We start from the raw sequence: 25,991 nt of genomic DNA on the forward strand, positions 1-25,991 counted from the left end.
TGTTTTCACATAATTATTGCTAATGACCATGAACCCGCTCCCAACACGGGTGGTGGAAGTGGAGACAATCAATTATTTCAATCGGATTTTCGATGGACGGTTGAAAGAATTAAACTTGTGAGCTATGGTGACAGAGCGGGGGAATGAGGCTGATCAGGTTGCTCCACAGGGTGTTGGTATGGATTCAATGGGCTGAATGGCCTCATTCTGTGGCATAATAACTCCATGACTGTGTGCCATGTTACTACAGCTTTTATATACAGGGATGGTTTATAATGGACTGGGCAGTATCACTGGGCTGAACCCCGTGATGTAAGTGAAATGTTTTATGCTCCAGAACATGGTTAACAAATACCCTTCACAAACAGAGTAAATCAGTTCATCACCACTCACAATTCTGGGGTAATTCACAATGGGGAGTAGTTTCTCCTGGTTATCTCTACATAGGGCAGCAGCCAGGATTTTCACTGTGCCCCCACCTCCATGTGCAAAGTCTTATCAAGGTTAGGTGAGATAAGACACGTTGCCTGGTCGACAGCTTTCTTCAATTGTGTTCCTGCATCCGTGCTCTCTTCAGGCCAACCGGGATAAAGCTGGTCATCATCACCATAGGTAGTTCACAATGAGGAGCCACAGACTCTGCAAATCGAGGGATCTGGGTCCACTGATACACCACGAGCCTAAGGATTGGACACAGGGCTGTCTTTGAGGTGGACAGGGGTAGACACTAGATGAGGGTCCACTGATACCCCACCAGCCTGAGGATAGGATACAGGGCAGTCTTTGAGGTGGGCAGGGGTAGACACTGGATGGTCTCTACCTGATGTTGGTCTGGGCTGATGCTGGATGATCCAATCTGGATACCTCAGAAGGTGATACGATATTGCATCAGCTGGGCCTTATATGAGTCGACCTTTGCTCCAGCTCCCAAAGTAGTTGCAATAGTTCCTATGAAAGTGTTTAATGCGTGCACAGGGTCTGTGGAGAGAGCATCAACATATTGCAGCATGCAAGAAGATTGCGAACATCCCATATGGCACTGGCCAGAGGTTTGTGTGAGGATGAATGGGGTTATTTTGGTATCCCTGTGGCAGACATGTCGAAGGGTATCTGTGGTCCTCAGAAGCCAATGCAAATTTAAATTATTTCTCCAGTTTTATGGGGATGCTTCAACTAACCATTCGAGATAAATAAGGAGAAGAAGACAACATTGCTTCTGGGAATTCCCGACAGGAGGGTGGATATCTCTCAGACAACCAGGTTCATATACAGATGACTAAGTTCTGTTTGTGGTCGTCAATAGTCATTCATCAACTCCCATCCAGTTTTCTAACCGACCAGATCAGGGAGGATAGCGGGAATCACTGTTAATATCACCCTCAACAATGTGCCTATTGCAAAAGTGACAGGGACACCGGCCAGCCTGGAGAATAGCGGGAATCACTGTGAATGTCAGCCTCACCAAAGTCCATATTGCAGCATTCACAGGTTCAGTGGTCCATACTGGATGGTAGCGGGGATCAATGTTACTGCCAGCCTTACCAACATGCCTATTGCAGCATTCGCAATCACAATGAAACAGGTGGTAGCAACTGAAACTCTTTCTGGCTCATTTTTTGTATGCAGGTGTTCAGACCATCAGAATGTCTGAATGGCTGGTGGTCTCGACAGCCACTACCTTAAATTTGGTGGGTTTCTGGGGAATAATAGCATGTGTCTGCACCCAAGCCTTTCAGCAATGGGTATGCAGTTGGACAGAGGGTATGTTTTTGGTGATGCAAATGCCACAACTAAATGGATTATGGTTGGACTCCATTCAAGATGAGGGGTTTCAAACCTGGGGTATTAAAATAGTTTACACCATCCTCTCTGGTGTGCCTCAAGAATTCATCGAGACTATCTGTGAAGACTCCATGACTCTCGGTAAGTCCTGCTTGTCATTGGCCAGAACCTGATAGACGTCAATGTTCCCTGTGCCAATGCTCCCAACAGGTCAGTCTCTATATCCTCTATCGTGTCCTCGACCAGAATTATCAGATTCACCTGTTGCTTTAACTTCTTAGAACACGTGGGCAGGCAAACCTGTTGAAGATCGATCCCTTCTAATTCAGAATAAGTGACTTTAAAAATTTTCACCTTGGTATGCAATCGAGGGAACGGCTGCTCTTATCCACTGTTCCCAGTTTCTTTTTTGGAGCTCTGGCCTCAACGGGGGTAGAGGCCCCGTTGCATCAGCTGGGCCTTATATGAGTCGACCTTAGCTCCAGCTCCCAAAGTAGCTGCAGTAGTTCCTGTGAAAGTGTTTAATGTGTGTACAGGGTCTGTGGGGAGATCATCAACATATTGCAACAACCAACGGTGGTTATTGGGATGACATGTCCCTCACCGTCAGTGACCGTGGATGATTGTTCACAGATCTTGTTCTTAGTCTGGTCTGCAGCTTCGGCCCAGGATACCACACCCTGGCATTTTCCCAATTAACTTAGCGACCTTGGATGGAGGAGGCGGAGCAGAGAGTGTGAGGTGCATAAATACGTTGTCCCGACAGAAATTGGGAAATCCGGCTTTGGGTTGGGGATTACAGCCGCCACGACTGCCCACTGTTCACTAATTGTGTCTAAAGCTGTTGTGTTGTAGGTAAAGATAGAGTTTGGTCAGATTCAGGGGAGTCATATTTCTGGCACTGGTCTAATTACCGCAAATTACCTCCTCACATCTTCTAACCAATCACCTAGTCTGGTATTTTCTGTCAGTAACTCAATATTTTGGTTCACTGTTTGTTCCATTTTGCTCTGAATATAATATAGTCCGTCATGAGCCTCCTGTTCCCAGATTGTTCGGGATGGAAACTGCACTTTCCTTCTGTAACTTGTCCACCTATTCCTTTAATTGGTCGTTTTTTTAATTTATGCAACTGTCAGGTGCACAGGTATGCCCCATTGTCCAAATTATGCCCTCCCTTTATCAGTTTAAATTTGCAATTCAGGATGTTCTCAGAGGTTCTACCGAGAATGTAATTGGAATCCCCATTTCACTCCCCTAAAAACCTTAGGATGTGTATCTACCCAGGTGTGACTGTTTCTCTCTGTTAGGCCATCTATCAGTTATTCCCTGTGATATGTTAATGACATTGCACTTCTGGCTTTAATTATTCAAAAAATTCCCACGGTTCCCGACTTGTTCTTACCGATGATTACACGTGTTTGACCGAGTGTAAACACTATATCTTTGTCTCAAAATTTCCTACCCAATCTTAGCGATGGTCATATGTATTTGATAGAGTGTCAAGTCTCTTTCACAAAAGTTACTACCTGATTCCAGCGATGATCACACATGTTTGAGCGAGAGTAAACTCTCTCTCTCGGTCCCGAAATGTCTTATCCCGCCCCAGTGATGATCACAAATGGTCAACTGAGTTTGTCCTTTCTCACAAACCAAGGAAATCAAGGCAATAATCCCAGCCTCTGTGATTCCACTCCCGAAACCACTGTAAGACCTGATTAATAGTCACAGATTATCCAAAGGGAGATCGAGGAGTATCAAGCAGTTTATTGAGGGGTGACAGTTCAAATGCAACACAAGATCGGAATAGACAGTGCAGATAGGTTTAAAAAAAGACTTTCTGGGCCTGGGTCGCATGGATAAAATGGTTTGGCCTCTTCTGTCTGTTGTATTGATCTTTGTGTTGCCTTTATGCCGATCAAGATGTTAAGTGGAAGTGAGCACAGATCCAACCTGATGAGCATCCCACTCTTGACCATGTTTTTCTCTTCTCCGCTTTCCGTTTATGTACTTTAATATGGGGGGTGATGCCAATCACTCGTTCAGTAACATCTTTCCATTCAATTGTCCAGTTGCCAAGGGACAGGTACCTAGGGGGGACAACTCCTATTCCACGACCGCCTACACATAAGACCATCCCTTTGCTTATCTCTTGTAAGGACCTCTCGTCATCTCCAGTCCGGCAGTGCAAGAAGTACTAATATTACTTGAATCAAAATTTGTGGTTGAGAATTTTGGGACTATTCAACCCAGCAGAATCGATAGTTTAACTGAAAAAGAGGAAGCTATGCTTTAACATAATTTTTCATGAGATGTGAGTGTCACTGACAAGGCCAGCATTTGTTCCCCATCACAAAACCCTTTGTTGTCTCCAGATGTACAGAAAACTGATTGAACCTGACCAGCATGCATTGCGAAGGGCAAAAAGGCTTTTACGAGCTGACGTCCCCTGTCAACAGATGCAAGCTTTTTTAAAAATTGCATATCAAGAGTCACGAGCGAAGGAAAACATTTAAGTCTATGGTATAGAAATATGGAAACATAGAAAGTAGGAGCAGGAGCAGGCCATTCGGCACTTAGAGCCTATTCCACCATTCATTGTGATCATGACCGATCATCCAACTCAATAAACTGCTCTCGCTTTACCCACATATCCTTTGATCCCTTTAAAGCCAAAAGCTATATCTAACTCCTTCTTGCAAACAGACAATGTTTTGGCCCCAACTACTTCCTGTGGTAGCGAATTCCACAGGCTCACCACTCTCTGGGTGAAGACATTTCTGCACATCTCATTCCTGAAAGGTTTACCCCGTACTGTTAGCCTATGACCCCTGGTTCTGGACTCCCCCACCATCGGGAACATTCTTCCTGCATCTTGCCTGTGAAGTCCTGTTGGAATTTTAAGGGTTTCTATGAGATCTCCCCTCATTCTTCTGAACTCCAGCGAACATAATCCTAACCGACTCAATTTCTCCTCGTATGTCCGTCCCGCCATCCCAGGAATGAGTCTGGTAAACCTTCGCTGCACTTCCTCTATAGCAAGAACATCCTTCCTCAGTTAAGGGGACCAAAACTGCACACAATATTCCAGGTGTGGCCTCAGAATAATTACAGCAAGACATCCCTGTTCCTCTACTCGAATCATCTCGCCATGAAGGCCAACATACCATTTGCCGTTTATTACCACCTGTTGCACCTGTTAAACCTTCAGCGACTGGTGTACGAGAACACTCAGGTCTCATTGCATATTCCACTCTCTCAGTTTATTTGCGTTCAGATAATAATCTGCCTTCCTGTTTTTGCTACCAATGTGGATAACAAAACATTTATTATGCATCTGCCATGTATTTACCCATTCACTCAACTTGTCCAAATCATCCTGAAGCCGTTCTGCGCCTCCTCATAACTCACCCTCCCACCCAGTTTTGTGTCATCTGAAAATTTGGAGATATTGCATTTAGTTCCCTCATCTAAATCATTAATATGTATTGTGAATAGCTGGGGTCCTAGCACCGATCCCTGCAGTACCCCACTAGTCACTGCCTGCTATTTGTGGGAAAAAAGACCCGTTTATTCAGACTCTTTGTTTCCTGTCTGCCGACCAATTTTCTATCCATCGCAATACATTACCCCCAATCCCATGTGCTTGAATTTAACATGCTAATCTCTTGTGTGGGACTTTGTCGAAAGCCTTCTGAAAGTCCAGATAAACCACATCCACTGGCTTCCCTCATCAACTCTATCAGTTACGTCCTCAAATAATTCCAGTAGATTTGTCAAGCATAATTTCATTTTCGTAATTCCATGCTGACTTTGTCCCACTCTACTACTGTTCTCCAAGTGCTCTGCTATGACATCTTTGATAATGGGCTCCAGAATTTTCCCCACCACAGACATCAGGCTGACCAGACGATTTCCTTTAGTACTCTGGGATGCATACCATCAGGCCCTGGGAATTTATCGGCCTTCAACCCCATCAACCTCCCCAACACTATTTCTCTACGAACACTGATTTTCCTCAGTTCCTCCCTCCCACTAAACCCTGCTTTCCCCAACATTTCTGGTATGATATTTGTGTCCTCTTTTGTGAAGACAGAACCAAAGTATGCATTCAGTTGGTCAGCCAGTTCTTTATTCCCCATAATAAATTCCACAGTTTTTGTCTGTAAGGGAACTACATTTGTCTTCACCAATCTTTTTCTTTTCACATACCTATAGAAACGTTGGCAGTCAGTTTTTATATTCCCCACAAGCTTACTCTCGTACTTCATTTTCCCTTACGTAATAAGTCCCTTAGAACATCGAACATAGAACATTAAAGCGCAGTACAGGCCCTTCGGCCCTCGATGTTGCGCCGACCTACCATCTGACCTACACTATTCCATTTTCATCCATATGTCTATCCAATGACCACTTAAATGCTCTTAAAGTTGGCGAGTCTACTACTGTTGCAGGCAGGGCGTTCCACGCCCCTACTACTCTCTGTGTAAAGAAACTACCTCTGACATCTGTCCGATATCTATCACCCCTCAACTTAAAGCTATGTCCCCTCGTGTTTGCCATCACCATCCGAGGAAAAAGGCTCTCACTATCCACCCTGTCCAACCCTCTGATTATCTTATATGTCTCTATTAAGTCACCTCTTCTCCTCCTTCTCTCCAACGAAAACAACCTCAAGTCCCTCAGCCTTTCCTCGGAAGACCTTCCCTCCATACCAGGCAACATCCTAGTAAATCTCCTCTGCACCTTTTCCAAAGCTTCCACATCCTTCCCATAATGCGGTGACCAGAACTGCACGCAATACTCCAGGTGCGGCTGCACCAGAGTTTTGTACAGCTGCAGCATGACCTCGTGGCTCCTAAACTCGATCCCCCTACTAATAAAAGCTAACACACCATATGCCTTCTTAACAGCTCTATTAACCTGGGTGGCAACTTTCTGGGATTTATGTACCTGGACACCAAGATCTCTCTGCGCATCTACACTACCAAGAATCTTCCCATTAGCCCAGTATTCTGCAATCCTGTTACTCCTTCCGAAGTGAATCACCTCACACTTTTCCGCATTAAACTCCATTTGCCATTTCTCATCCCAGCTCTGCAGCCTATCTATGTCCCTCTGTAACCTACAACATCCTTCGGCACTATCCACAACTCCACCGACCTTCGTGTCATCCGCAAATTTATTAATCCACCCTTCTACACCCTCATCCAGGTCATTTATAAAAATGACAAACAGCAGTGGCCCCAAAACAGATCCTTGCGGTACACCACTAGAAACTGTACTCCAGGATGAACATTTACCATCAAACACCACCCTCTGTCTTCTTTCAGCTCGCCAATTTCTGATCCAAAGCACTAATTCACCTTCAATCCCATACTTCTGTATTTTCTGCAATAGCCTACCGTGGGGAACTTTAGCAAACCCCTTACTGAAATCCATATAGACAACATCCACGGCTTTACCCTCATCCACCTGTTTGGCCACTTTGTCAAAAAACTCAATAAGGTTTGTGAGGCACGACCTACCCTTCACAAAACCGTGCTGACTATCTCTAATGAACTTATTCTTTTCAAGATGATTATAAATTCGATCTCTTATAACCTTTTCCAACATTTTACCCACAACCGAAGTAAGGCTCACAGGTCTATAATTACCAGGGCTGTCTCTACTCCCCTTCTTGAACAAGGGGACAACATTTGCTATCTTCCCTCTTCCGGCACTATTCTTGTCGACAATGACGACATAAACATCAAGGACAAAGGCTCTGCAATCTCCTCCCTGGCTTCCCAGAGAATCCTCGGATAAATCCCATCTGGCCCAGGGGACTTATCTATTTTCACACTTTCCAAAATTGCTAACACCTCCTCCTGGTGAACCTCAATCCCATCTAGCCTGGTAGGCTGTATCCCAGTTTTCTCCTCGACAACATTTTCTTTCTCCACTGTAAATACTGACGAAAAATATTCATTTAACACTTCCCCTATCTTCTCCGATTCCACACACAACTTCCCACTACTGTCCTTGATTGGCCCTAACCTATCTCTAGTCATTCTTTTATTCCTGATATACCTAGAGAAAGCCTTAGGGTTTTCTTTGATCCTATCCGCCAATGACTTCTCGTGTCCTCTCCTTGCTCTTCTTATCTCTCCCTTTAGATCATTCCTGGCTAGCTTGTAACTCTCAAGCGCCCTAACTGAGCCTTCACGTCTCATCCTAACATAAGCCTTCTTCTTCCTCTTCACAAGCTCTTCAACTTCTTTAGTAAACCACGGCTCCCTCGCTCGACAACTTCCTCCCTGCCTGACAGGTACATCCTTCTCAAGGACACGCAGTTGCTGCTCCCTGAATAAGCTCCACATTTCGATTGTTCCCATCCCCTGCAGTTTCCTTCCCCATCCTACGCATCCTAAATCTTGCCTAATCGCATCATAATTTCCTTTCCCCCAGCTATAATTCTTACCCTGCGGTATATGCCTGTCCCTGCCCATCGCTAAGGTAAACCTGACCGAATTGTGATCACTATCACCAACGTGCTCACCAACTTCTAAATCTAACACCTGGTCGGGTTCATTACCCTGTCCCAAATCCAATGTGGCATCGCCCCTGGTTGGCCTGTCTACATTCTGTGTCAGAAAACCCTCCTGCACACACTGGACAAAAACAGACTAAAGTACTCGAACTATAGTATTTCCAGTCAATATTTGGAAAGTTAAAGTCCCCCATAACCAGTACCCTGCTACTCTCGCTCCTGTCAAGAATCACCTTTGCTATCCTTTCCTCTACATCTCTCGAAATATTTGAAGGTCTATAGAAAACTCCCAACAGGGTGACCTCTCCTCTCCTGTTTCTAACCTCGGCCCAGACTACCTCAGTAGACGAGTCCTCAAACGTCCTTTCTGCCGCTGTAATACTTTCCTTGATTAACAATGCCACACCCCCCCCCCCTCTCTTTTACCATCTTCTCTGTTCTTCGTGAAACATCTAAATCCCGGAACCCGCAACATCCATTCCTGTCCCTGCTCGACCCATGTCTTTGAAATGGCCACAACATCGAGATCCCAGGTACCAACCCATGCTGCAAGCTCACCCACCTTATTCTGGATGCTCCTGGCGTTGAAGTAGACCCATTTTAAACCAAGCTCTTGCTTGCCAGTGCCCTCTTGTGTCCTTATAACCTTATCCCTGACCTCACTACTCTCAACATCCTGCACACTGGAACTACAATTTAGGTTCCCTTGGTCTTCCTTTGCTGAATTCAAAACTGCTCCCAGTTTTCAGGTTGTTTTTTTATAATTTCTATTATGGCGAATTTGTATACCTCTTACTGGGATCTGATGCTATCTATAATTTCCCTTGTAAGCTATGGTTTAACAAAAAGCAGAGCAGCCGTACAAATCATGTCAAAAGAATTTTGGAGACATACTTAAAAATTGTTTCCTTTTAATGCCGAGTCTGAACTTTGGAGAAGTTATACCTGCACAAAACCTATCAATCACTGTGTCTTGGTATGACTTAAAATGTTTTAAAATGCTAATGCAGATGCTCTAAGAGGTCCAATGTGTTTTGAAAGGTTACCAGTGAGTGACACAAACTAAAACGAATTAATTATGTCAGAGTTTGTCTTCTTTTAAAATGCAAAGAAGCTAGAAATTCTCCAAGCAACAGTCTGTATGACATAAGGCATTTAAGGGACTTGGATTTCTTAATTGTCTCGTGTTTTTAAAATGTGTGTGTGTGCCTATGGCCAGGAGGCGAAGCTGCTATTGTGTGTGCTGATATCTGGCTTGAAGGCATCTGAAACATCCACGAGGAGTGATGAAATTACTGATTGCCAACCGTCAAGGCAGCCTTTCCTATCATAGTCTGAACAACAAATTAGACCCCTGAACGGACAATTGAAACAGGATGGTCTTCACCTGAACCAGAGGGGTACCAATATCCTGGGGGGGAGGTTTGCTAGTGCTCTTCGGGGGGGTTTAAACTAATTCAGCAGGGGAATGGGAACCTAAATTGTGGTGCCAGTGTACAGGATGTTGAGAGTAGTGAGGTCAGGGATATGGTTACAAGGACGCAAGAGGGCACTGGCAAGCAAGAACCTGGTTTAAAGTGTGTCTATTTCAACGCCAGGAGCATCCGGAATAAGGTGGGCGAGCTTGCAGCATGGGTTGGTACCTGGGATCTCGATGTAGTGGCCATTTCGGAGACATGGGTAGAGCAGGGGCAGGAATGGATGTTGCAGATTCCGGGATTTAGATGTTTCAGTAAGAACAGAGAAGATGGTAAAAGAGGGGGGGGGGTGTGGCATTGTTAATCAAGGAGAGTATTACAGCGACAGAGAGGACGTTTGAGGACTCGGCTACTGAGGTAGTATGGGCTGAGGTTAGAAACAGGAGAGGTGAGGTTACCCTGTTGGGAGTCTTTTATAGACCTCCGAATAGTTCCAGAGATGTTGAGGAAAGGATAGCGAAGATGATTCTCGACAGGGGTGAGAGTAACAGGGTAGTTGTTATGGGGGACTTTAACTTTCCAAATATCGACTGGAAGTACTATAGTTCGAGTACTTTAGATGGGTCAGTTTTTGTCCAGTGTGTGCAGGAGGGTTTTCTGACACAGTATGTAGACAGGCCAACCAGGGGCGATGCCACATTGGATTTGGTACTGGGAAATGAACCCGGCCAGGTGTTAGATTTAGATGTAGGTGAGCACTTTGGTGATAGTGATTGCAATTCGGTTAGGTTTACCTTAGCGATGGGCAGGGACAGGTATATACCGCAGGGCAAGAATTATAACTGGGGGAAAGGAAATTATGATGCGATTAGGCAAGATTTAGGATGCGTAGGATGGGGAAGGAAACTGCAGGGGATGGGAACAATCGAAATGTGGAGCTTATTCAAGGAGCAGCTACTGCGTGTCCTTGATAAGTATGTACCTGTGAGGCAGGGAGGAAGTTGTCGTGCGAGGGAGCCGTGGTTTACTAAAGAAGTTGAAGCGCTTGTCAAGAGGAAGAAGAAGGCTTTTGTTAGGATGAGACGTGAAGGCTCAGTTAGGGCGCTTGAGAGCTACAAGCTAGCCAGGAAGGATCTAAAGGGAGAGCTAAGAAGAGCAAGGAGAGGACACGAGACGTCATTGGTGGATCGGATCAGGGAAAACCCTAAGGCTTTCTATAGGTATATCAGGAATAAAAGAATGACTAGAGTTAGATTAGGGCTAATCAAGGATAGTAGTGGGAAGTTGTGTGTGGAATCAGAGGAGATAGGGGAAGTGTTAAATGAATATTTTGCGTCAGTATTTACAGTAGAGAAAGAAAATGTAGTTGAGAATACTGAGATTCAGGCTACGAGGCTAGATGGGATTGAGGTTTACAAGGAGGAGGTGTTAGCAATTTTGGAAAGTGTGAAAATAGATAAGTCCCCTGGGCCAGATGGGATTTATCCTAGGATTCTCTGGGAAGCTAGGGAGGAGATTGCAGAGCCTTTGTCCTTGATCTTTATGTCGTCATTGTCGACAGGAATAGTGCCGGAAGACTGGAGGATTGCAAATGTTGTCCCCTTGTTCAAGAAGGGGAGTAGAGACAGCCCTGGTAATTATAGACCTGTGAGCCTTACTTCGGTTGTGGGTAAAATGTTGGAAAAGTTTATAAGAGACAGGATTTATAATCATCTTGAAAAGAATAAGTACATTAGAGATAGTCAGCACGGTTTTGTGACGGGTAGGTCGTGCCTCACAAACCTTATTGAGTTTTTCGAGAAGGTGACCAAACAGGTGGATGAGGGTAAAGCAGTGGATGTGGTGCATATGGATTTCAGTAAGGCGTTTGATAAGGTTCCCCACGGTAGGCTATTGCAGAAAATACGCAAGTATGGGGTTTAAGGTGATTTCGAGCTTTGGATCAGAAATTGGCTAGCTGAAAGAAGACAGAGGGTGGTGGTTGATGGCAAATGTTCATCCTGGAGTTTAGTTACTAGTGGTGTACTGCAAGGATCTGTTTTGGGGCCACTGCTGTTTGTCATTTTTATAAATGACCTGGAAGAGTGTGTAGAAGGGTGGGTTAGTAAATTTGCAGATGACACTAAGGTCGGTGGAGTTGTGGATAGTGCCGAAGGATGTTGTCGGGTACAGAGAGACATAGATAGGCTGCAGAGCTGGGCTGAGAGATGGCAAATGGAGTTTAATGCGGAAAAGTGTGAGGTGATTCACTTTGGAAGGAGTAACAGGAATGCAGAGTACTGGGCTAATGGGAGGATTCTTGGTACTGTAGATGAACAGAGAGATCTTGGTGTCCAGGTGCATAAATCCCTGAAGGTTGCTAACCAGGTTAATAGGGCTGTTAAGAAGGCATATGGTGTGTTAGCTTTTATTAGTAGGGGGGTCGAGTTTCGGAGCCACGATGTCATGCTGCAGCTGTACAAAACTCTGGTGAGACCGCACCTGGAGTATTGCGTGCAGTTCTGGTCACCGCATTATAGGAAGGATGTGGAAGCTATGGAAAGGGTGCAGAGGAGATTTACTAGGATGTTGCCTGGTATGGAGGGAAGGTCTTACGAGGAAAGGCTGAGGGACTTGAGGTTGTTTTCGTTGGAGAGAAGGAGGAGGAGAGGTGACTTAATAGAGACATATAAGATAATCAGAGGGTTAGATAGGGTGGATAGTGAGCGTCTTTTTCCTCGGATGGTGATGGCAAACACGAGGGGACATAGCTTCAAGTTGAGGGGTGATAGATATCGGACAGATGTGAGAGGTAGTTTCTTTACTCAGAGAGTAGTAAGGGCGTGGAACGCCCTGCCTGCAGCAGTAGTAGATTCGCCAACTTTAAGGGCATTTAAGTGGACATTGGATAGACATATGGATGAAAATGGAATAGTGTAGGTCAGATGGTTTCACAGGGCGGCGCAACATCGAGGGCCGAAGGGCCTGTACTGCGCTGTAATGTTCTAAATTCTAAATTCTAAATTCTAAGGTGGATTTTGACAGGGTAGTGAGATCTTGTGAATGAAACATCCCGCAACCTTGGAAAGAACGTTGTGCTAATCATCGCAAATAGTGATTCGGTGCTTGAGTCGGGTAGTTATGTCAGCAACTGAACAGAACGATCGGCAGGGAAGTGACTGCTCACTGGACAATTATGTCTGTTGACTGCTTGTAACGTGCTTGTGAGTAATGGGTGTATTGATAACAGGTGTATGGCTAATGGGTGTTTTGTACTGTTGTTAACTAGTAGTATTCCGACAGAAACTCTTAAAGTCTGTCCCTATTTATATTCTATGTAAGTTATTAGAGAAGGGGGAAGAGCGAGAAAAGGTACTGTGATAGAGTGAACGTGTGCAACAGGGTGTGGAGAAAGAAAGCAAGACAGACAGAGTAATGGGGACAAACAGAGACAAATGTACTGATAGAGGCAGGGATGCAGAGATAAGAAGACAGAGAGAGCTGGAGAAGGGCAGATAGATAGACCATGTGAGAGCCATAGGCAGAGTGAAAAAGATAAGTATGGTAAAATAAACATTCTTTGGGACAGAGAAAGTGAGGGACATAAAGAAACAGAGAGACACAGAGAGACAAAGTTCATCTGATGAAACCCTCATCCATGCCTTTGTTACCTCGAGACTTGACTATTCCAACAAACTCCTAGCTGGTCTCCCACATTCTATTCTCTGTAACCTTGTGGTCATGCAAATCCCTTCCAGCCTAATCTAATTGGCAAAAAGAAAAAATCTGTTCACCCGACATTCCTGTGCTTGGTGACCTCCGTTGCCTCCTGGGCCAGTAACAACTGAATTTTAAAATTCACACTCGTGTGATCAAATCCCTTCATGGCCTCACCCAGTGATTATCCCAATCCCCTGTCCGTTTCCAATATTCCTGCAACTTGTTTACCTTAATGTATTTTTTCTAACTACCTTTTTAAAGAGAATTTATTGCCGTCTGTATCTATCCTTGCATTTGCACTTCAGCTGTCCAGCTACGCTGGTGTTGTGGAAGTTTGAATCCATGAAATCGAGTGAGATGCACTGCCAGTCACAGCCAGCACATAGTGCAGGACAGCCAGACTGCCTGATGCACTAGCATGGGCATACCATGTGTGCCTGTAACGTGAGGAGGGGTCTGAATATAGTGTCAATCAGCCATTCCGACTGCATTTATGTACGTCTTTGAAACTTGGTCTGTTCATGTCCACTGACCGCCTGTGTTATTCACTCTCAGCTAAGCATTCATTCAGCAGCACGAGGAACCCCCTCTAGTGTTATTTTAAAGAATCAGGCATACAACGTTTGACTTACTATCGCTATTGGAAAATGAGTGGAGGTGCTGTGGATGGTTTTCTGGAGGTTGTGTTGTGAGCTGCTGCAGACATTCGGGTGGACAGTGGATTTGGTGATCCAACTCTGGATGAGGTATGGGGACTGTAGTTACTGTGTCTCTGTGTCTGTAACGTGAACAACAAACGGAGCAGAGTCTGCAGAGAGCGCAGCTCTGTAAAGAGGGAGGAAGAGGGGGCTCTGCCCTCCCCACTCCGGGTTTTACAAGTGCACTTTTCCTACCTGCACCGAACGCAAAAGCAGTGTGTGAGGCGACTTTGATTCAATAAGGAGGTGGTCACAGACTGCTTCACCTCCTGTAACACGACCTTGATCCTCACACCAGGGTAAGGACGCAACTGCAATTGGCCGTTGATGTCCTGCTTTCTTTGAATTTCTATGCATCCAGATCTTTCCAGCCAGGAGCGGGTGGCGCATCCATCATAGAGTCATAAATAGTGATAGGGTCATAAAGACACAGAAAGAAATGATTCAGCTCAACTCAGTGCCGGTTCTCTGACGAACAGTACAGTCAGTCTCGCGCCCCCGCTCGATCCCCGTAAACCTGCCAGTTCATTTCCTTGATGTACCTATCACTTTTGGTTTTGAAATAATTGATTGCCTCTGCTTCCACCACCCTCGTGGGCAGCCAGATCCAGATCATTCGATGCGCTGCAAAAATTTGCTCTTCCTCATATTTCCCTTGCATCTCTTGCCCAAAACCCTCTGTCTGTGTCACCAAGTCCTTCATTGATCAATTAATGGAAACATGTTTCCTTGTCTTCCTTAACCAAGCCTGTCAGAATCTTATACACCGCGATCAAATCTCCCTTCAAATTCTTTTGCTCCAGGGAGAATAAACCCAGCCTCGCCAACCTAAATTTGTAACCACAATTCTCCATCCTGGGAGCCGTTATGATAAATCTCCTATTCAAACTCACTATGACCTTCCTAAAGTGTGGTGGCCAGAACTGGACATAGTAATCGAGTTGGGGCCTAACCAGAGATTTATCAAGGTTCAGCATATCTTATTTTATTTTATACTCTATGTCTGTATTTATGAATCCCAAGATCTCATATGCTTTGCTAACTATTCTCAATATGACCCGCTAATATGACCTCACATTTGTCAGTATTAAATTCCAATTGCTATTTGACTGTGCAATCTGCTAGCCTATCTATTTCCTGTTGCAGGCAGTTAGTATCATCCTCACTGTTTCCCACACCGCCATGTTTGGTAACAGAGACATATTTTGAAATTCTACTCTGTATTCCAAGATCCAATTCATTTCTATGTAGCAAAAAAGTGTTCCTAGCACTGACCCTTCACGAACAACACATTCCCCCAGTCTGAAAAGCAACCATTTACTATCACACGCCTTTTTCTGTCCTTCAATAATGTTTTATCCAATTGGTCACTGACCGTCCTATTCCATGAGCCTCTCATTTTCTGAACATTCTTTTGTGTTGTACTTTATCAAACACCGTCTTAAAAGCCATTGAAACAACATCCACCGCATTTCCTTCTTCGACATTCTCTGTTGCTTCGTCAAAGCATTCTTTTCGATTAGTCAAGTCTTTTACAATTCCATGACGTTTATCCTTAAGTAAGTCAAACCTCTCCAAGTACCTGTTGATTTTTACCCGATTATTGTTTTTAAAACCTTATTCACCAGTGATGTTAAATTAACTGGCCAGTAGTTGCTAGGCGTGTGTGTTGTCAATTGATAACTCTGAGAGGTGAGGGTGACCAGCTATGTCATTATTTTCTCCCTCAGCAGAGAGAAGCAGGATGAGAGATCCCGTGGCTTTGTCAGGATAGCGGGATTCCTGATGGTGCAGGTGGCTCTGCGTGCCTCCATGTCAACGGGGAGAGGTTCAGAAACTGAACGAACTCTCACTCCATTAATGTTGGTGTGTGAGCATGCCCAGTCCATCATGTTGGTGAATGTGCACTATCCTGACAGCAGCCACCATACCTTCATGCTGAAGCAGTCAGCCATTAGCTACATTTTCGGCCTCCACAGAGAACAGAATCTGTCTCTTCGGATGCAATGGATACCCCCTCTATGCATGGCTCATGTTTCTTCGCGCACGAATAGCCGGAACAACCCCGCTACTGACCAATGACACGCATATACCTCGTATAGAACGTGAGCAATGGAGCCACCAGGAACATCACGGAGCAGCCCAACAGCTTTCGATTCCTGAAAAACCCGGAGTGAGCCCTTCAGTACACATTGGAGCTGGTGGCCAAGTTTAAGGTGTTCTGCTGCACCCTTCATATCATCACCATCATGAGGACACAGAAATTGGCACCATGAATCTGGTGGCCACCTCAGTAGGAAGAGGAGGAGGAGGCAGGGAGCATATTTCCAGGATTTCTTCGACCAGTACAGGTGGCTGAAGAGTGTCTGGTAAGATTCTGGTTCCCATAGGACAACTTCCCATTCCCACCATGGATCCCCCATTCTCCATCATTACACCCATCAGACACGCCCCATCACAGCGTCCCTTTGGTCACCATACTGCAATAAAAACCACGAACAAAACCTTTTCATTAACATCTTTATCCAACAAAACATCCAATTATACAAACAAAACTAACATCTTCGCCCTTTTGTATTCCCTTCGTGCCTGTCTTGCGGATTCCCTCAACTTGCGAAGTGTTCCTACACAGTGTTTCCACAGGGGCTGCAGCTTGACTGGTGGAAAGCTGCTGACTTTAACTGGGGGAGACTGCCAATAGCCTTGTAGGACGCCCTGGAGTAGTTCTTGACCCTGAGGGCTCGGAATCAGTCTGCACCACCTCGACATGAGCAGCAGTCTGGTCCGGGTGATGAGCAACAGCAAGGAAACTGGTTGACTGGCAGTGAAGGGAAAACAGATACTGTCATCCTGAGAGATGACAGCAGGTTCATGTTCCACAGAGACACTGCCACTCCTACAGGGCACCACCTCAGAAATCCTAGTAATCTACTGGATCAGAGATCGCTGGACTGCTGTGAGAGCCTGCAAACCCCTTTAAGCACTGAGATGCACAGCCATGATGGCAACATTATTATCCTGCATGGCAGCACGCATGGATCTCATGACCTCAGTCTGACATTCACTGCAGCACTGAGACGTTGGGTGTCTGCCGCCTGTGCTGTAGTGTAAGCTGAGGGGGCAGCACAGTGGCGCAGTGGTTAGTACCGCAGCCTCACAGCTCCAGCAACTCGGGTTTGGTTCCGGGTACTGCCTGTGTGGAGCTTGCAATCTTTCCCTGTGACCACGTGAGTTTCGTCCAGATACTCCAGTTTCCTCCCATATGCCAAGGACATGCGGGTTGATAGGTAAATTGGCCATTGTAAATTGCCCCTAGTGTAGGCAGGTGGTATGAGAATTGAGGGACGGTGGGGATGGGAGAGGGCAATGGGATTAATGTAGGATTAGTATAAATGGGTGGTTGATGGTCAGCACGGGCTCGTTAGACCGAAGGGCCTGTTTTGGTGCTGTATCTCTCTGTCTGACTCTATGACAATGGTCACCAGACACTGCATCACGGCTGGGTCCGCTAGTGCTGTCATGGAGTTAGTGATCACTTCACAGTGGAAAGAATGCAAGCTGTCTGCAATGGCCTGTGCCATGTTGGAGCCACACTCCTCCATGTTCCGTGGTAGTGACAACAGACTGTCTGACAGGCCTGTCAATGAGCAAATTATCTCAGAGTGCATGCCAATTCGCATTTTCCTGTATGCTGCTCCAGCAATGTTCTCATCTGAGCCCCATGCAACATAACGTAGCAGTAACCTCAACCCTCTGGGTGCAGTCCACTCGTGTCCAGTACTTCAAGGATAACATTAACAGTCACTTGGACAAATCTGAACTAATTAAGGAAATCCAGAACGGATTTGTTAAAGACAAATTATATTTAAGTAGCTTGATTGACCTTTTGGTGTGTTAACACAGAGCTTTGATGTAGTGTACATGGACTTCCAAAATGTATTTGATGACGTGCCACTTAACAGACCTGTTTGTTAAGTTATAGCTTAAGGAATAAAAGTGACCGCAGCAACATGGATGCGAAATTGGCTTAGTGACAGGAAACATAGACTATTGGTGAATGGTTATTTCTCAGGAGGCAGGTTTATAGTGGAGCTCCCCAGGGGTAGGTGATAGTGCATTGCTTTGATTGATCGATATTATTGACCTGTACTTTGGTCTGCAGGGCTCTATTTCAACATTTGCAAATGACACAAACTTTGACGAGGATAGTGATCAGTCTCCAAAGGGCATACGCAGGCTTATGGAATGGGGGGACACGTGGCAGATGAAATGTAATGTAGAGAAGTGTGAAGTCATTCTATTTTCTAGAAGGATCGCAGAGATACAACAGGAAATAATGGAGCATTGGAGGTGGCAGGACTTGTTAAAACGCAATTGAAACAGATACGGTATCCTGGGTTCTATTAAAGTCGACACAGTGTAAAAGAAGCAACGAAGTTATCATGAAGCTTAATGAAGCACTGTTTGGACCGCAAATGGAATGTTGCATCCTGTCCTTGGCACACACTTTAGGAAGGTTGTGAAAGCATTAGGGTGGGTGCATAAAAGATTTATGAAAACAGTTACATGAAAAATACACTTCAGTCATTTGGATGGATTGGAGAAGCCGTGTCTTTTCGCTGTGGAGAAGGGAAGGTCAAGAGGAGAGTCGATAGAAACATTTAAAACTATGAGGTGTCTGGACAGGGGAGATAAGGAGAAACTGCTTCCATCAACGTAACGATCAGATGCCACCGATTTTACCCCCAATTCCAAGTGCTCTAACTTAATTTATTAACCTCCTGTGCGGGACCTTATCAAATGCCTTCTTTAAATCCACATACACCACATCCACTGGTTCTCCTTTATCATTCTTACAAGTGACAATCTTTAAACACTTCAAAAGGTTTGTTAAACACGATTTCGTCTTCATAAATTCATGTTGACTCCGTCAATTTTGCCAGTATTTTTAAGCATCCGGTTATCACATCCTTTATAATAGATTCTAACATTTTCCCTACTACTAATGTCAAACTAACAGGTCTGTACTTTTCCATTCTCCCTCTCCCAATCCTTAGGCTTCGACCTTTTTCTGGAATCCTTATAATCACTTCCTTTGATCTAATGCAATATTTTACTTCGTTTGTTAGCCACTGTCGGTTCAAATTTCCCATTGGGTGTTTGCGCCTCAGAGGAATTATATCTGTTGTAGACCATGCAGTATTCCTTAAATATAAGCCATTTCCTGCCTACTGCCAAAGGTTTTGGTGCATTTCCCAATCTACAACAACCAACTTTCCCCTCATATCCTCATCTATTCTCTTGTTCAGATTTAAGACGCCAGTTTCAGAATTATCACATTCAGACGCAATGTGAAATTCTAGCATATTATGGTCACTATTTCCCCAACGCTCCTTTCCAGCAAGGTTATTAATTAGCCTTTTCTCCTTGTATATTACTAAATCTAAAATAGCCGGACCCCTTGTTGGTTCTTCAACGAACTACCACAGGAACCCATTTCGTACATATTGAAGTAAAGTTGGATCACACCTGACTTATCTAATTGCATATGTTGATGAAGTAACAGATAAGGTTGATTAAATAAATGCGGTGGATGTTGCTGATGTGGATTTTAAGAAAATGTTTGATAAGGTACCACATAAAAGGCTGGTTAACAAAGCTGAGGCTCATGGAATAAGTGAGCCATTGTCAAATTGCACTAAAATTGCTTAAGGGCAGAAAACGGCGAGTCGTAGGAAATGGTTGTCGTTAAGATTGGAGGATGGTCGACAGTGGTGTTCCCTGAAGGTAAGTGTTGGGACCGCAGCTTTGTTGCGATATACAAATGACTTGGATCTTGCAATTACAGAATAGAATCTCAAAAGTGGCCTAGAATACCAACTTCAAGATGTCGCAAACTGTATGGCTGATGTGATCAGTCTGCAACATGTCACGACATATATCAGCTAGCAGAATGGGCAGACACGTGGCTGGTGGAATGCAACACTGGCAAGTGTGAGGTGAGACATTTTGGCAGAAGGAATAGCAGAAAGCAATGGCACAGTTTTAAGGAGTGTGCAGGAACAGAAGGACCTGTGGGTGCAAGCGCATCTAGCTTTGAAGGTGGCCGGACATATAGAGAGAGTGGTTAGTAAAGCATACGGGATCTGGGCTTTATCCATACAAGCAGAGAGTAAATAGCAAGGGAAGTTACATTGGACATTTATGAAGCACTAATTAGTCCCCAACTGGACTCGTGCATCCAGTTCAGATTGCCACACTTTAGAAATCATGTGAGGGTCCTTGAGTGGGTGCAGAGGAGATGTGCCAGAGTGGTTCCAGAGATGGGAGATTTTAGTTACAAGGTTAGGTTGGAAAATGTTCTTTTGCTTTCCTTAACACAAAGGAAGTTGAGTGGAGACTTAATCAAGGTGGACAAGAAAATGCCAGGCTTAGATAAGTTAGACAGGGAAAAACTGTTCCCATTAACTGATAGTAAAAGGACTAGGGGACACAGATGGAAGATTTTGGGCAAGAGATGCAGGGGGAATATGAGGAAGAACTTTTGTTTTCACAGCGGCTGATAATGACCTGGTACTCGCTTCCCCACAAGGGTGGTAGAATCTACGATAATCAATGACTTCAAAAGGAAAGCCTATGGCCACTTGAAGGAAATAAACCTTCAGGGATATGCGGATTGAGGGGGGATTCGGAGTGACTGGTTCGCTCAGTGGAGAGCGGGCATGGACTCGATGGGCTGAATGCCTTCCTTGTGTACCATAGGTGACTTTATAACTCCACCGAACGTTTTGACATGGGAAATCCTTTCTCCTTGATTACCCTAACAAAGCTATTAATGATATTGAAGTTCTTATATGAATTCTCCTCTTAACTTCACTGTTCTAAAAAGAATAATCCCAGATTTTTCCATCTATCCACACAACTGAACTGCCAGATCCCTGGTACCATTCCAGTAATTCACTTCTGTATTTTCACGAAGTCCTTGACATCCTTACCAAAGAACTCTAAAATGATGATGGAAACTGCCAGCAATGCTCAGCAGGTCTGTCAGCATCTATGGAGAGATAAACAGTGTTAGTGTTTCAGGTCTGTGACTCTTCATCAGAACAGTTGAACGTTAGAAATGTAACAGTCTGTCATTTAATCTCTCCCCTCTCGGTCGCATCATAGTCTTTCCTTCTTGTGCTTCTTCCCGCTTCCCCTCTTTCATTTGTTCAAAGACTGTTACATTTCTAAGATGTGCCAGTTTTGATGAATGGTTAAACATTAAACACCCCAAAACTAAACAGGAACGCTCACCAAATTTCTAGGTACGATTGGATTGGCACTAGCAAACCCACCACACTTACCTGGAGACTGGGAATTCAAGGTTGCTCCTGATACCATTCCTGGTTTCGTTCCCGCAGTGGCATCTGCTCCCTAACTGGCATCACTTGCCCCACCTAACTTACCTGGGGTCCAGCGCTCCAGCGATTGCCCTGCTCCCAGGACTGGTGCACTGCCAGAAGTTGTAACTCCTCTGTGACTAGTCGCAACTACCATGTCACAAATACCTGACGACTGGATCTCCAGGATGGTCACGGTCCCAGACCTGGTTTTGTCCTGACTGTGGCTCCTACTTCTTTACAGTCTCATATGGCAGTGCCACACTTATCTTGGGTATGGGTGTCCTGGTCATAGGCCAGCTGTTGCACTGGCACTGGCCACCGTTCCTTGACTGATCCTGGCTATCCATTACATCTATCTGGGCTCCGACCTACAGTGAAGCTCCTGATCCAAGATCATGTGTAATATAGGCAGTGCACGAGAGTTTCTGACTGGCCCTGAAACCCCACAACACTTACCTAGAGTTTGGAACTCCAAAATGCATCTGTTTCCAGGTCTGGTGTAGCACTGGCAGTGAGCCCCAAACTCTTACTGGCTCCCACAAATCCCTACACTTATCAGGCGTCTGGGACACCAGTGATGGCCAGGTTCCAGTATTACAGTAGCCCCCGCTCCCATGCCAGCCCCAGTGACCTCAAAATACTTATCTGGGTTGCACGCACCACAGCAGTGGGTTTGGGCTCGGGGTTGCTGTAGTTCCAGCAGAGATCCCGGTACCTGACGGGCCGTGGCGACCCTGCCACACTTACAGGGGCTCCGGAGCTCCGGAGATAGTCCTGGTCCCAGGCCTGGTGCGGTATGGGCAGTCGCCCCACTATTCGACTGGTTGCAGTGTCCCTGTCACACTTATCTGGGCTCTTTGTCTCCAGTCTTGGTCCTGTTTCCAGGCCAGGTGTATTACCGGCAGTGATTCCGACTACCTGCCTGGCCCTGATGTCCTCACCACAATTACCTAAGGTCCAGGGCTCCACTGAACGTCTTGCACACAGACCAAGTGTCGTATTTGCAGTTCCACTGCTCCCGGTGATTTTGCCAATACTGCTGAGCTACCAGCCCTCTGATTGCTCAGAAACATTGGGAGAGTGGGGTACTCATCCTTAAAGGGATGTCGACCGTAGTGCCAGGCAGTTAGCTTCCTAAACGTCATTGAATTGCGCTGGATGTGGGCTCCAAATTGCCTAGACGGAGATCCCACACATTCTTGACCCACCATCAGGACCGCAGCTGCCTCCAGTAAATTCGGCTCCGAGTCTCCAGTCGAAATCTCCGTCACTGGTACCAGAATTATATACATATCGAATGTGGTAACAGATGAACAAATATCACCCCAAAATCCTTCAAACCGTTGCTTTTACTCAAATACTGATGAATTATTTCTTCATAATTTCCCTTGTTTACAGTTTACTTAGTGATGATTGAAATTATTGGTTTCATTAATTTTTCAGTGGACTCATTTCCAATTATTGCTTTAAAGTAATTGAATTCCATGCTGCCTGTCACACCTGAGGGAATCTCTTCGTCAATCCAACATTTAACTTATCAGACAAGAGAAAAGTGCGGCAGATGCTGAAAATCTGAAAGAAAACAGAACATGCTGGAAATGTTCAGCAGGTCTGGCAGCCTCTGTGGAGAGAGAAACTGAGTCACTGCTTGAGGTTGGTGACCCGTCATCAGAACTGGGAGAGATTAGAGATGAGACATTTTTTTGAATCATACGGGAAAGACGGATGGGCGGAGTATGATCAACATTGAACTTACCAATTTCAATATCATCCTTTTGTTATTTAATTTCTCCTGTCTTCCACCAAATCACAGACTTTCCCGTTTGTTCTTTCAGGCCTAATCATTTCACTGCTTCACTGGATACAGGAAAACATTTCTAAATCTCAGTATGTCCTCAATCAACCTGGTCACGTTGCTCCAGCCTGATGTATAATTTCTCTGTTTATTTCCCTTCCTCATAGTTAACTTGCTCACGATTGGGATCCTGTCTCGGGGAAAGTGCGGTCTCTCCAAATGTGTCAATCTCTACCTGGTGGCCATGTCAGCGGCAGATCTACTGGTCGTAATCCTCGACCTGATATTGAGGCACATTCCCATTGTTTATAAGGAACAGTTTCAGTTCCTGGAGTTAATCCCCGTCTGTAATATCCACGCCGTCCTGGTTTACATAGTCACAGACTCTGCTGTCTGGTTCACCGTCACTTTCACCTTTGATCGATTTGTGGCAATTTGTTGCCAGAAGCTGAAAAGTAAATATTGCAGTGAGAAAACGTCGGCTGTGGTTCTGGGAACAGTGACTGCGCTGAGCTGTTTTAAGAACGTTTTCTGGTATTTTATGTTAACAGGTTGGTATTTGCTGGGGAACGAACCCTGGTTTTGTGATGTAACAGAGGATGTTTATTTCTCTCTCGCCTGGACAACAGGTGAGTTCCTCCATTTCATTATAACGCCGGGGCTTCCATTTGTGGTGATTCTACTGCTCAATGCTCTCACGGTCAGACACATTTTAGTGAGCAACAGAGGACGCAGGAGACTCCGGGCTCATAGCAGTGGCGAGAGTCACAGAGACCCCGAGATTGAGAGCCGAAGGAAATCTATGATTTTACTGTTAGTTATCTCGGCCAATTTCATCCTCTTATGGGCACTGTTAATGCTGTATTCAATATGGAGGCGGATATGGGATTTGGGATATGAATTTGTATGGTTACCTGATTTTCTGCTGGAATTAGCCTTCATGCTGCAGCTCCTGAGTTGCTGCACAAACACTGCGATTTACGCCGTGACCCAGACTCAGTTCAGAGAACAGTTGAAGAATGTGCTGAAATATCCCTTTACTACAATTGTTAAATTCATTCAATGATGAGAAGAACGGAATCATTGACGATTTCCAGAAGCTGGGGGGCGGTGTCTGTGTTATGATGTCAGAGCGGGAGCGGGGCCTGTTGCAATAGTGCTCGACTTGGGACGAGGCCTGTCACTATGGTTACAGAGTGGGGGTGGGGCCTGTGTCCCATGGTGACCAGAGATTGGGGGCGGATCCTCTTCATCAGGCTGACGGTGAAGTGGGGGCGGAGCCTGTTTTCTTTGTTGAGAGTTAGAGTGGGTGAGGGGCCTGTTGCGCATGGTGACGGTGGAGCGGGAGGGGGCTGTTACCTATGGTTACGAGGGGGCAAGAAGGACCTGTTTTACGGTGTCAGGGAGTGGCCTGTCTGTGGTGAACGGCGGTGGGAGTGCGGCCTGTAACCATGGTGAGGAGGATTGCGGGAAGGGCCTGTTTCCCATAGTGACAGGTAAGTGTGGGAGGGGCCTGTTCCAGCTGACAGGGGAATGGGAGAGAGGCCTGGTTCCCAGGAGCGCTGGCAGAGCCTCTTCTGTACAATCATATATCACCTTTACAATACTTAATATACTTTATAAATCTTCAAAGCCATTTGTAAGCATTTATGCAGCTCTACATCTCTTTATAAACTGTATCGTACTTGATCATCATTTCTATCCCATTTCAATCCTTCATAACCTTTTATGATACTTCATAACTCTCTTGAATCAACCATAATCCTTTGTAACAATTTATAAAGCTTTATAACCCTTGATAAACCGTTCTCACGTTTTATGAGACTTTATATTTATTTATTCATACTTTCAATGCCGTGAAGAGAAAACACCGAACATGATCACCATGGATGGCTCTCAAATCCAACAGACCACCGTGCATATCATTTAAAATCGCCGCACAGCGTGTCTGTTAATATCGACACAGTGCATGCAATTTGAAATGGCCGCACTGCAAATCATTAAAAATGGCCGAACTGCAGATCATTTAAAATGGTTGCCGAGCATGTCCTTCAAATACGCTGCAGTGCCTAACACTTAAAATGGCCACAGCGCATGCCACTTAAAATGTTCAAATGGCAGCGCATATCACTTTAAATTGTGGCAGTACATGTCACTTCAAATGGCCACAATGCATATCACTTAAAATGGCCGTTGTGCATAGCACTTGAAGTAGTCACAGTGCATCTCACTTGAACTGGCTGCAGGGCATGTCACTTCAAACGGCCATGGAACATGTCACAACAAATGGCCACAATGCATATCACTTAAAATTGCGGTAGTGTGCATTATTTCAAACGGCTGCCGTGCTTAACTGACTGTGGTGCAGGTCAGTTTACACGACCACACAGCATGTCACTTGAAACAGTCGCATTACAGGTCGCTTAAAATCTTTACGGGGCATAGCAGTTGAAATGGCTGCAGTGCATGTCAGTTCAAACGGCCATAGAGCATATCTCTTAACATAATCGCACTGCAGATCATCACAAATGTTCGGACGGCATATCACTTAAAATGGCCACAGTGCATTTCAGATAAAATGGTCGCACTGTGAGTCACGCCAAATGGACACAATGCATGTCATTTAAAATGGTCGCAGTGCATATCTCTTAAAATTGTCATTTAAAAGGACCACAAAGC

General features: G+C 45.1%; 1 protein-coding gene across 1 annotated transcript in view; it reads left to right on the forward strand.

The window, feature by feature from the left end:
* Nucleotides 1-24,378, forward strand: part of LOC137381196 (probable G-protein coupled receptor 139) — a 40,230-nt gene extending 15,852 nt beyond the window's left edge. Inside the window, exon 2 of the mRNA XM_068053576.1 lies at nt 23,480-24,378. Coding sequence (XP_067909677.1) covers nt 23,480-24,378 — 899 coding nt within the window. The remainder of the gene's footprint in view (nt 1-23,479) is intronic.
* Nucleotides 24,379-25,991: the final 1,613 nt, after the last annotated feature.

The sequence above is a fragment of the Heterodontus francisci genome, chromosome 21 (genome assembly GCF_036365525.1).
Source record: "Heterodontus francisci isolate sHetFra1 chromosome 21, sHetFra1.hap1, whole genome shotgun sequence".
NCBI lineage: Eukaryota > Metazoa > Chordata > Chondrichthyes > Heterodontiformes > Heterodontidae > Heterodontus > Heterodontus francisci.